This window comes from Indicator indicator, chromosome 1 (genome assembly GCF_027791375.1).
Source record: "Indicator indicator isolate 239-I01 chromosome 1, UM_Iind_1.1, whole genome shotgun sequence".
Classification (NCBI taxonomy): Eukaryota; Metazoa; Chordata; class Aves; order Piciformes; family Indicatoridae; genus Indicator; species Indicator indicator.
The window spans coordinates 101,918,464-101,930,459 of NC_072010.1; the positions used below are offsets into that span (position 1 = coordinate 101,918,464).

Sequence of the window (11,996 nt, forward strand, 5' to 3'; positions counted from 1 at the left end):
TCCTGAAGTGCATTGAATTAACCTGCTTTCCTGTCCCATGGCAAGATAGGCAGTTATCCTATCCTGCAGTTACATAGCATACAGACATTTGATGTCAGAGTTTTCCAGCTGGGTGAGACCTGAGATACCACAAATATTAACCATCAAAATGCTGGAAAGAAAATATCCTTAAAAATAATTCAGGATCTCCGACATTTGCAACATGTGCCTAGAGCTTCTAATGAGCAAATAAGGTCACTTGAATGAGTTACTGGCCTGTGATTGCTGAAGGCACTGCTTTGTGAGTCGCTTTGAAGTGCAGTTATGTAACTGTCCCTGCCTGTTAGAATTCAGGGAGTATCTGGCACATGGAGACAAAGGACTTAATTTAGGATATTATTACCAAATGCTGAATTTTATCAAGGTAGTTGATACACTGTTAATGGGTGTTAATAAGAAGTATAGCATATTAATGTGGGAATGCATCTTCAGTCTGTGTAGGAAAAGGCACAGGTTTCCAGCACTATGAGTTTGTGTAACTATTAGAGCGATACATGCTATTTTCTCCAATTTCTGTTTCGTTATGTGAAGCAAAAAGGAAAACATTCCTGTTCTCATGCTGGAGTTTTGCTTCATAAATTTCAGAAGCCTTTTCATGAGAAACAGGCAACTTGAATTAACAAATTATTTCTGCCTAATTAGCTCCAGTGTTGAGATAGATGAATAATCAACATCTGGGTCATCTGTCCCTAGTTCTCTGATTGTGGGTAAAATTTTAAATGTTAACATGAAAATCATTCATAATCTTAGTTATTTATTTATTAATGCTGACAACTTTTCTGTGAGATGGCGGTAGACTCCAAGGCCTGTCTGCAGTAAAAATTCAATACATAAAGCTTTCCAGGAGCATTGTGGAAAGGAGGGAAAAGGAATAGGAAAGATGCTTGAAGATTTGAGAAATATCTCCTTTCCCTTACATAAGATCCAATAGTGATTGTAATGAAAAATTTGTCTTCAGCGTTGAAAGTATCATTAAAATTTAGCTGTATGTATGTATCTACAGACACAAAAATGCACATTATTTTAACAAGGCTTGTTGTTGTGACACAAAAGTAAATCAGCATTGTATAGTCATGATTACCAAACAATACAGATTTACATATGTCTAAATTTACGCTTGGTTTCAGCAAATAATATCCATATTTGGTTCAAGCAGAAAGTTGTGTTACCTCCTACTCGGGACTCTGCCATGAGCTGAATGCTAAATAGCTTCAAATGTCTTCTAAATATCCTGAGCTGAAGTTCATCAAGCTGAGGTGTTTAGTTTAATTAGAAAATTCATCCAAATATGATCTAATATACTACTTTTCAGTTGTACATTAAACCTTTCTTCAAAATTTAGGAGTGTGTGGATGGGAAGATCAGAGGAATCCTTTATCTTGAAATTAATTTTGCTAGACTTTTCAGTGAAATTCAAGAATTATTAAAACCAAAAGAGCCTAACCACTTCAGGCTTGTTTACACTTTCCTAGATACATATCTAACAGAACAGATTTTGTCTTTCCTAAAAGAAATTTGACAACAGTCCTGAGGTCAAGCAGGTGTTGGAACAGGTTGCACAGAGATGTTATAAAGGCTCCAACTTTGGATGACTTCCAGAGGTTACTGGATAAAGCCCTGAGCGATCTGGTCTGACCCTGGAGCAGCTGTCTTCTAGAGGTTCCTTCCAGCTTTTGTCAGTGTTGCTCCCATCCTATGAGCCTATCCTATGACTTCTCATCATCATTTCTTCTCCTTCAGATTTGCTTATGATACTGTGCTCTACCCTTCTGTGGGTAAACTCTTGTGATAAGTGAAGTTCACCTTTCTTGCCTAGGTGAGCTTTCTTCTCACTTGCAAATTTTTAGTAGTGACTTTGTTAAATAGCACCTTTTGACAGCTTTTCATGTTTTTTTTCCATCAGAGAAGTTCTTAATGATAAGTAAATGTTCAAAGAAACAAACAAAACCCCAACAAACAAACCAAAACAGCAAACTGAAAAACCACACCACCTCCCAGAAAAAAAAACCACCACCTATTACACTCACAAAAAATGGAACATGAGAATCCAGTGAAAACATGGAGATGAAAGTTCAGTATGTTCTGACTTCTGTCTGATACATGTACCACTAAAGGTAAACACCAATTCCGTGACTGACTGCATTCCTGGTTCAATGTGTTGAGGCTAAGCATACAAGAAGTCATTCACTTATGGCCAACAAATGACACTTCTAAAGTGTTGAACTTGACTTTTACCTTTATTATATCTTTAATCCTATGTGCAGTCAGTTTCAGTTTCGAAGGAGATGGTGAGTTAACTCATTCTATTTTTTTTTTTTCTTAGAATAACCATGGGTTGCATCTTAAAAATGAACAGATACAGACAGAGCTCTCCATCGGAAATATATTAAGTTCTTAAAGTGAACACAGGGAGTTTTTTTTCTGCTGTCACCTGAGATAAATTCACCTTGACGAAATTAGCATGATATCTTAATAGACCTTAATGTCTGGTTGTATTAAAAAAAAAGAAATAAAAGAAAGAAACATTTGCCTAACTAAAGAAAAACATGTTATTTCGGATAATATGCTACATGTAGTTTCAAATTTTGAATTTCTTAAGTACTGAAACAACCACAACCAACCAAAACAAGCAAAGAAACAAAAAACCCCAAAGCAACAACCCCAAACAAACAAACCAAAATCAAAATCCAAAACAAACCAAGAAGAGGCAGTACAAGGAAATCTTAGTGAGTTAATGATAGTTTTCTAAACCACACTTCATAAGGGTTGCTCCTTACTTATTTGTAGTCTGCATTGTTGACTTAGAGTCATATTTTTCAGTGAGCAAAGTTGGAAAAGATTTGTATGTTGAGCTGCCAAATGCAGTTGAATAGTGTAAGTTATTCTACATTGCTTTGCCAGTTTATTCAGCCTGACCACTGTGAATCCATTTATTCTAGTATTGAAGATCATTCAATAAGCTAAGAAATGGTAGCAAGGGGTAAAAATGAAATCTTTATTAGGTATTTTTGCTATATTGAGACTATGAAAGCTGTAGATATGAGCTAAAAGGAAAATAAATGTTTATGTGCATACCTACACTACAGCTGCATGCTTGGCAAGCTCCAAAGAACCAGAAGTATGGATGCTTAAACATGTAATTGTGAAATAAAATAAAATGTATTAAGAGTTCCTAATCCTGGTTTTAAAATAAATTGTGAAAAGATGAAGGTTCATCTACAGTCTTTTTGTATGTTTGGTTACCCTGTTTATGTGAATCAAATCAGAAAAGAGTAATTTCTTTATAAGTACTCAGACATATAATTTTGCAGCTGATTAGTAGAAATTATTATCTGCCCTTCTGTAAATCTGTTCATTATGCTGGACCATCACCCTCATATATAATACTTGGATTCTTTTATCAATAGTAAGGGCTGAAGAACAAAATATAAATTATCCTATTTTATGATTTACATTTATTTAGTGGCAGTTTGTGTCATTAAACATATAATAGATTCAATTAAAAATCTGTTAAAATATGTATTTTAAAATGCATAAAAGCATAGCAATTCATTAATGAATGTGTTAGATAATGATGTTTTTTCCATTTCCAACTCTATAAGAGTTCATCGCTTTTCTATTCTCCTCCCCTCTAGTGTCTAGGAAATGTAGTCAGAACATCGAAGTGTACAGAAATTGGGCCTTTTTTCAGAGTACAGATTAGTATTTCTAGCAGTCTGTTGCTGAATCAAATGAGACCCTACTGCAAAAGAAATTACTTCTACTGTCATTTATTAAAATGCACAATTGGTGTTAAATATTTTCATGAAAGTCATCTTTCAAAAAATAGATGCTAGTAAAATTCTGAAATGTGAAAAGTGGCTTTTCTGTGAGGATTAATTTGGAAGGCAAATGGCTGTGTTTACCAAGGTAGTTAATTTCCCTGAGAAATATCTGATATGTGAACATCTTAATTTTTCTTTTGCTCTGTTATTCAGGATCTGGGTAACAGTATTTAGAACAAATATGATACGTTGCAAGGTGTGGAGAGGCAGTGATGTTAACTTTGTATTGCTAGAGAGCACTGCTAGAGATACTTTTATAGCCTGTATTAAGGAAAAGGGATAAATTGTTTTAAAATTAGCATAGCCATAACAAACACATTTGCTGTAAGTAGTTTTACAGGACTAATTAGAAGACTTTCAGCATCATTGATAAATGATTAAATTTAATGTATAGGGTAGGGTAGGTCACATGAGGAAAGATTAGAATGCTTAAGGGAGACATTCCCTCATATAAGTCATTGAGCAAATTACAACTTTCCTGACTTTTCTTTCTAAAAAAAAAAAAACACCAAAAAAACAACCACACACACACACACAAAAATCCCACACAAAGATTCTGCCAGAAAATGTGATCAGTTTTTAATCCCTTTGGGCACTTGCCTTTTAGAAATCAACAACCAACTTGTCAGTTCTGGACCTTTCTCTCATTTCTCTGCAAATGCTTTTTGGGGAAGGGATTACTTAACATTAGTGATATGGTAACTAATTGACAGCTTTGCTTTTTTTCCTCATGTGCATGTATTTTTCTTCTTCCTTGCCTTCTGTCAGCAAAATCTGTGAAGTCTTTGAAATAACTCAGAGTAAATTTGCAGTTACTTTTACTTTAGGCTACTTTTTTGTGTTGTATCATGTTTCTTGTTGCTAAAGATTTAAATTGGTAAGATAGCAGTTTTGAAATATCCTAAATTCATCTGATAGACTTTATTGTAAAAAGACTTAGATGAAAAGAATTCTGTTAATATCACAATCCCTGGATTTTTGAGCAGGCCTGTTTTCAAAAGGTTGACCAAACACAGAAGCCCAAGAGCAGTTTAAGAACCATTGACTTGAAAGAGTGTTGCTTCATTCTTCCCTAAGCCTATTAAATACAAGCTGTAGCAAAATAGGATTCTTCTGTGGTTTAGAATAAAGGAAGCAGATTGTGGATTGTAGAGCAATGTTATTTCACTCTATTTTGAGTGGTGTGGAGTGGAGATTGAGACTTTCTGTTGTACATTTCAGGAAGGAAAAAGATTTTAATTATGTCCAAACAAGAAATTCAGAGGTACTAAAGTAATCATAAAATCAAAATTTCTATTCATTGTTGTCCCAAATATAAAGAGATTTGCTTTTCAGTATGTTAGCTCTTTATTTCCCCATTTATTTCCTTACGTTTTCTGATTTTCTTCAGTGTTTATCTTTCGTTTTGCTAAATCTATATGAAGCCCTTTAATTATCTGTAAAAATACTGTAACTCATTGTTAGACTTTATTAAATAACTCACCCCATTTAACAACTGTAGTCAGAATATTTGTCTCTTAAAAGGTTTTCTCTTTTTAAAAAGTGTTTATATTGTATAAGCTTTCTTTTGTTTCACTATGCTATAATAATTCAAATATTTTTCTGAAAAACTCTGAGTTGTGAGGGTTTCTTCTGTGAAATTACAAGCTTTTCATATTAACTGTTTGTCTTATATTGACAGACTTCAAAATATTGCTAAGTACCAGTTGATTTTGATGGTCACAATTACATAACTTCTTAAATACAATTCAAATCACTCATACCACTAAAATGTTATGCATGTCTATTGTAAACTTGATCATGGAAAATTCCAGAGGAGACTGAAAGGTATTTCTTTGCTAGGAGTCACTATGGTAAGATGAAATTAGTCTGTTCTGTGTACTTTTCCACCAAGTTTTCTCAGATTTTTTTTTTTTTTTGCATATGTTGAGTATGTTAGCATGAATTACGTTGCAACAGTTCAGGGTTTTTTTTGCATTGATTTATTTCCCATATAATAGTAACTTGGCATAATTCCTTAATGGTCATTTTTAAGTATAAAATCCTTTTGGACTCTGATGCTGCTGAATATGGAGGACATCAAAGGCTGGACCACAATACAGAGTACTTCTCTGAAGAATATCCTCACAATTATAGACCCAATTCAATTATGGTAAGTAATATGTATTTTCATTTTACCTTCATCTGAATATCTTTACAATTTTTGGACACCTATGGAGTCTGTTTTAGGAGTATTTTGGAGGGGGTGTGGTGTGTCTTTATTTTCTGAAATATCCTTTGCATGAATACAGTAGAGAGGGCAATGTTATGATTATGACCTGTAAAAGAGAAAAATCAGTTAAATTTGCATGCACTGTTGCAGTGTTTGTCACACAGCATTCCTTGCCAACATGCATGAAATTTTCCTTTGGAATGGTCCTTTTTAATGGCATGATGTTTTTATGATTATTAATATTTAATCAGATGGAAATATTATAAAAAATATATAAACTATTTATGAATCCCAAAATCCTGTCAAAACTTACTTATATTTACAGGTATGGGTATTTGGTTGGGTGAAAATATTTCCACAAAATGTATACACAAACAGTTTAAACAATTTAAGCAAAATCAGATATTTAGAAACAGCAATTAGTTTGGGAAAGAGATAATGCTGCAAGTGCTGGCTTGCCCACAAGGGGGGGACTCTTTGTCCATCTAAAGGAGTGGCTGGCACAGAACCTTTGAAGAGATTTTTTAGAAAATAACCAATTACTCAAGAACAGAGATTTCTGAAGCTGCAATATTATAATACAAATATGTGACTGCACAAAACAAATTTAAAATGGCACCCACTGCATGGATATTTTGCTGGAGGAAACTTTCCAGGGAGTTTTGCAGCTTTGCTTTCTGGAACAATCTTGCCACTGAGGGCTTTGCAGTGCATGGGGGACAAGCGGTTTGTCCCCAAGGCAACGGTGTGCAAATAGCTTTTCTTGGCTAGGGCTGCAGTGCCTTGTCGGTGCTCGGAGCGGCTTCCTCAGCTTGCAGAGCGGTGCGCGTGGGGCTGCCCCAGGTTTTGGCAGCTGTCTTGGCGCAGAGAGGCTGCGACTGCTATCAGTTCACAGGGCGAGCAGCTTCGGCTCACGGAACAAGCAGCTCTGAGACACGCAGGACTGCTGTGGTCATCAGTCTACAGCACACAGATGCCTTTTGGTTTTTGGTGCACAGAACTGCTGTGAAAACTAGCAGCTTTTGCCAGCTTCAGTAGCATTTACAGTGAGACAAGGGTGTCAGGTAAAATAGGCTTTCAGGGTAAACAAGGCAAGTCATTTGCCATCTCACCTTGTATTAATAATTTGCTGAGAACAATGCTGGCCAATTGAACAAAAAGGAAAAATAAAGCTTTAGACTATAGAATAAAAGTTTGTCCAAGCATGAGCTTGTCTTCCATCACTGCATGGGCATCCCAAGCAGCCAGGCATACATAGACATGCGCACTTGTTATCTCAACAAAGGACATGTCCAAAGAAGCCCAGGCATGCCCATGTTTGCAGAGAATTGCAGGCACCTTGTTTTTGTCTACCTTCATGCCTTCTACTCCAGCTCCAGAAAGGAGGGGGGAAAAGAAGGGATGTGTTTGGAACATGTTGGGACTTTTTTTGCTCTCCACTACATGCCACCCCATTGCCAATGGGCAACATTTTCTTGGGTAATAATTATCCTTGCAATTTAGTTAAAGCTCCTTGTGGATTATCTTTACCTATATAAAACCACAGTGACTTACAACACTATTTAAAGTGTATAAACATTATATATAACCACATAAACCATACTCTGAATAGACTCTAGTGCAGAGCAGTGTTTGCTCTGAGTCCAGTCCTTGGTGATCTTCATATGATGATCTTTCAGTTGTCCAACCTGTTGGTGGTGATGGGTCTCTGTCACTGAAGCATGAAAGGGTTAACTCCCTTGCACAAAGCAGTGGGTGAAGCAGCTCAGGGATGAGTGCTGCTGCTGCTGCTGCTGCGGTCTTTATTCTTGCTGAGGATGCCACTGCAGTCACTGCCGCTGCGGTTTCTGTTCCATTTACCACTTTTGTTAAGGTCAGCACTAGGGATTTAATCTGCCACTTTTGCGTATGCCTTAGAAGATGTTCAGGCATTCCCATAGAGAGTGCCTGCTGGTACCAGTTCTCTCATGGTGAATGAGACCGTTTGAATTTTCACAGAAAATCTCTCCTTTGGCTGGAATCACATTCTCTGGTTTTTTTCGGAGTAACAGCTATTCTGTTCCAGGCTGGAACGTGGACTTGGAGATGCGGTAGCAAGGGACAACTTTATGTGGTGCACTTTCTGTTTCTTGCCACATGGTGTCACTGCGTATCATCTTTTGTTGATTCAAAATGGTGTTTCCTGCTGGAAGGCTTTGCAGTGGGTACAAGATCCGAGTCACCAAAGTCTCAGCCTTTATGAAACAAATCCATTAAAAACTCTTTCCAAGTCATGGTATGTTCTTGGGAATTTATTGAGTTATTATTTCTCTCAGTTGCCCATTTGATTTGCTCTTTCTTTGTAAATCCCTTAAGAGCTGCTGGTAGACCACAAATCAGAGGTCGGAGTTGCACCAGGTTGATCGTGGCGTCCAACGGAGATGCCTACAATCCGTGATCAAACATCACCTAACATATGCTAGTTTCGTAATTGTTGCAGTCAGTTCAGCTGAGCTATTAACTGGAACTTCTGCTGGTTTGGTTCTATCTATAAAGTCCAAGCCTCCAGCCCAATACACAATTTGCATGGTTAAAGAGTGGTTCCTGTCCAGACCCAAAGCCAAAAATACCTCATGGCCCCAAGAGCAGCCTTTCACTTCTTCAGGGCTCAGGAAAACTATGTCTCCCCCCGATAAAGAAAATTAGCAGTAGTCTCATCTGGTTCCCATGCATATTTTTCCTGCAGATCGCTTAGCTGCGAACCAGCGTACAGGCAAATGCAGGGTGTGGTTGCTTCACGGCCATGGCAACTGTCTGTATATTCTTGTTTTCAGAACGGGACACGTGCATTTTTCCTCAACGGTGTCTTCACCAGAGCCTAAATCTGTGCAACTGATATCTGGAGAGTTTCTCACTGATTTGGAGCTTGCAGCTTTTTTTCAAGATTTGACTTTTGACTCACAGCATGTGGGGGATGTGCTGCTTTTTTTCTTTTTTTTAACATCTGAGAAACTGCACCTTCATGTCTGCTTTGTGCTTAAAGTTTTATAGAAATTAAATCTGTTGCTTTCGTAAAATAATTTTCTTAACTCCACAGACACAACGTGGAGCAAATATTGCATTTGTCAACTGGCTTTCTCCTCCTCGGTTCACAGAAAATCTTTGCAAAACAGAACAGACCTTCTCTGTTCACATCAAGAATTTCATGAATTTCCAGTCCTAAAACAATATGAATAATGGATAAATACACCCAGAAATCACTTCTGATGAAGTGGGAGACACATCCTTACGTATCATTTCTGTTAGCTGAGATGGTGACTAATAAAAACTCTACCTTAATTATTCTTGAAATCATAATCACTCACCAGAATTAACAATTTTTTAAATGCCATTTTCCCCATTCTGTATATCTATATGCACATGCTTATATATGTGCATATGTTCACAAGCATAATGGAATAAGATTTTTAAAGGCTCTGAAGGTGGAAAAGTTCTGACATATTGCTGACTAGATTTTCATATCTAAAACAAATACATGTGAAGGGGTGTGTATGTCTATGTATTTATACACATAAGCACCTGTTAAGTAAGTTGCACTTGCGATCTTGACAGGCAATAAAAAAAGGACTATCTGCACTGACTTGTGTGGGCCTTACCTTTTCCATGACAGAAGGTAGACATCATTTTCTAGTGTCATGTCTTAACATCTCTCATGAAATCCAAATTCCTGAGAGTTATTGTCACATTTAATCTCTCTCACTCACATTCACTCTGTCATTGCATTCAGGGTATTGACATGTTTGTTTTAATATAGTTTCAATACATGAAAAGAAGTCTTGTGCTTTCATCATGCTTAGTATAAAGGGTCTTGGGAACATTTTATATTTTTATATTTTATTTTATATGACAGTGCCCTCATAGTATTTATGCTCACCTGCACATAAATAAACTGACACTCTAAGATTTTATTTCTGACGGTTATGTAGCAAATTAATGCCTCCAGAACTCTTGTTTCATGTGTCCAGTTCAAATATCTTGCTTTGGTGATGGGAATGCATCTTAATTATCTACAACTAACTTAACTTTTCTAAGACAATTAACTGTAATTTGGAATGTATTTTTCACATTTAGTATTAGATAGTGAATGCAAATCATTCAAGACAACAAAAAATGTAACCAGATGTGAAGATGCAGTTTTTTAGGAGCATGAAGAACATAAGGCATGTGAAAAAATGCACTACTGCAGCATAAAGCGTGGCATGGCAATGGCACTTCTGGGTTTCTTTCTGACCCGGTAACATGGGTCACATAAACATTTCTCTTATGTCCTTCAGCAATCCAATTCACAGACCACCTCCAGCCAAAACCACAGAGGATGCCACTTGCACCACATAAAGGTAAAATGCTAGTAAAAGGATAACACCAAGTAAAAGTAAATAGGGAAAAAAATCTGGAAAACTTAACTAAATTCAGCGAGATAGAACTCCGAAGTAAGAAAGAACAATAGTTACAGGAAAATGCTCAAGCTACTATTTTACAATAAAACAACGATTTTTCATTTTCAATAGCAATTTACATCCCAGTTCTTGGGTAATCAGTCAGCTTTGGGAGTTTCTTTAGTCTTAGCTGCAGTTTCTAAAATCCAGGTACGAGTCTTCCACTCAAATTTCTTTTCAAAAAACATATGATGTACCTTCTTTAAGGTGTGTAAGTAAACATTGCCAGCAAAATACATCCAAGGACTATGACAAAATGAAATCACATGCAATAATTCTGCTTCTCAAGTCAAGCTTAAATAGCGCATAAATGTGTTTCAAAAATAGAAGATTAGGTGTGACGTGATTCATTCTAGAAACATCACCTAATAAAAGAAATATTCAAAGCGACATTGCAAAATGAGAAGAAAGGTAATATGAAATTCCTGGAGCAAAAAGCCCTGGATGAAGAAGAAGCTTTGTAAGAACTGGTAGGCATTTCACTCTAAAATTTTGTTGATGAACAGATGGTGATTCAGGTTTGTTTAGTAATGCTGTAGAGGAACAGATTTCAAAATCAAAAAAACATACTTTCAAAACTCCATAGAAAAATACCCTAAAAAATGTCCTCTGTTATATTACTGATTTATATAACTAGAATAATCTTTTTTTTCCCATTTCACTGTTTGCTTTGTTCTGAATTTTTAACAAGTATACATATATATACACACATATATACACACCTATGTATATATGCACATAGCTATCCACATAATCAGTCTTCTAATAACAAGCTATTAACCATTTTGTCATTGTGAAAATAGACTCTTTTACCACAGTTCTATTCCTGTTGATCTCCACTATGGTATTCTCCTAAAAGTGTTTTTCTGAGGTATGTGCTTTTTTCAGTGCTTCTATAAACTTTAGTTCTGGTTATGTCTTACCATCTCATTGGAAGATGTAAATTAAGTGCCATGCACACATTTCAACTCGTGTCAGATCCTCATGCCCCTTTATGTATAAAGTCATTTGTTGATACTTGGTGGTTGCAGTTGGAGGTGAAACTTAAGACTGAGGAGGGGAAAGAAAAAAATATTTTTAATAGCACTCATCATTCAAAGGCTTCTGACTTGATTAAATTTTACTGTAAAATGAAACTAGATATTAACATGTGTCCTAGTAACCTGAATATTTTTGTACCATACAGAAAGTTACAATTTAGAAGAAAAGAATGGGTTTTACACTTTGATACTTCATCCACCAACAGAACTGAGTAATAAGCAGGCTACAGGGATTATTGCAGAGTTATGTTGTATCATTGGCAAAGTAGTATGCAGTTTATCAAGAAAGAATGATTTAATGTCTTTGTGTTGGATTTTTAAAGATTTAATTTTTCTGTAGTTCCTTCCAATTAGTAAAAAAAAAAAAAAAACTGTCAAAATATTCCTTTCCCCCTGTCACAAACAC

At 36.0% G+C, this 11,996-nt stretch overlaps 1 protein-coding gene across 1 annotated transcript in view; it reads left to right on the top strand.

Moving 5' to 3' along the window:
• GBE1 (1,4-alpha-glucan branching enzyme 1) overlaps nucleotides 1-11,014 on the top strand; it is a 170,533-nt gene extending 159,519 nt beyond the window's left edge. Inside the window, exons 15-17 of the mRNA XM_054392238.1 lie at nucleotides 5,895-6,015; nucleotides 10,389-10,451; nucleotides 10,907-11,014. Of these exons, the coding sequence (XP_054248213.1) occupies nucleotides 5,895-6,015; nucleotides 10,389-10,451; nucleotides 10,907-11,014 (292 nt within the window). The remainder of the gene's footprint in view (nucleotides 1-5,894; nucleotides 6,016-10,388; nucleotides 10,452-10,906) is intronic.
• Nucleotides 11,015-11,996: the final 982 nt, after the last annotated feature.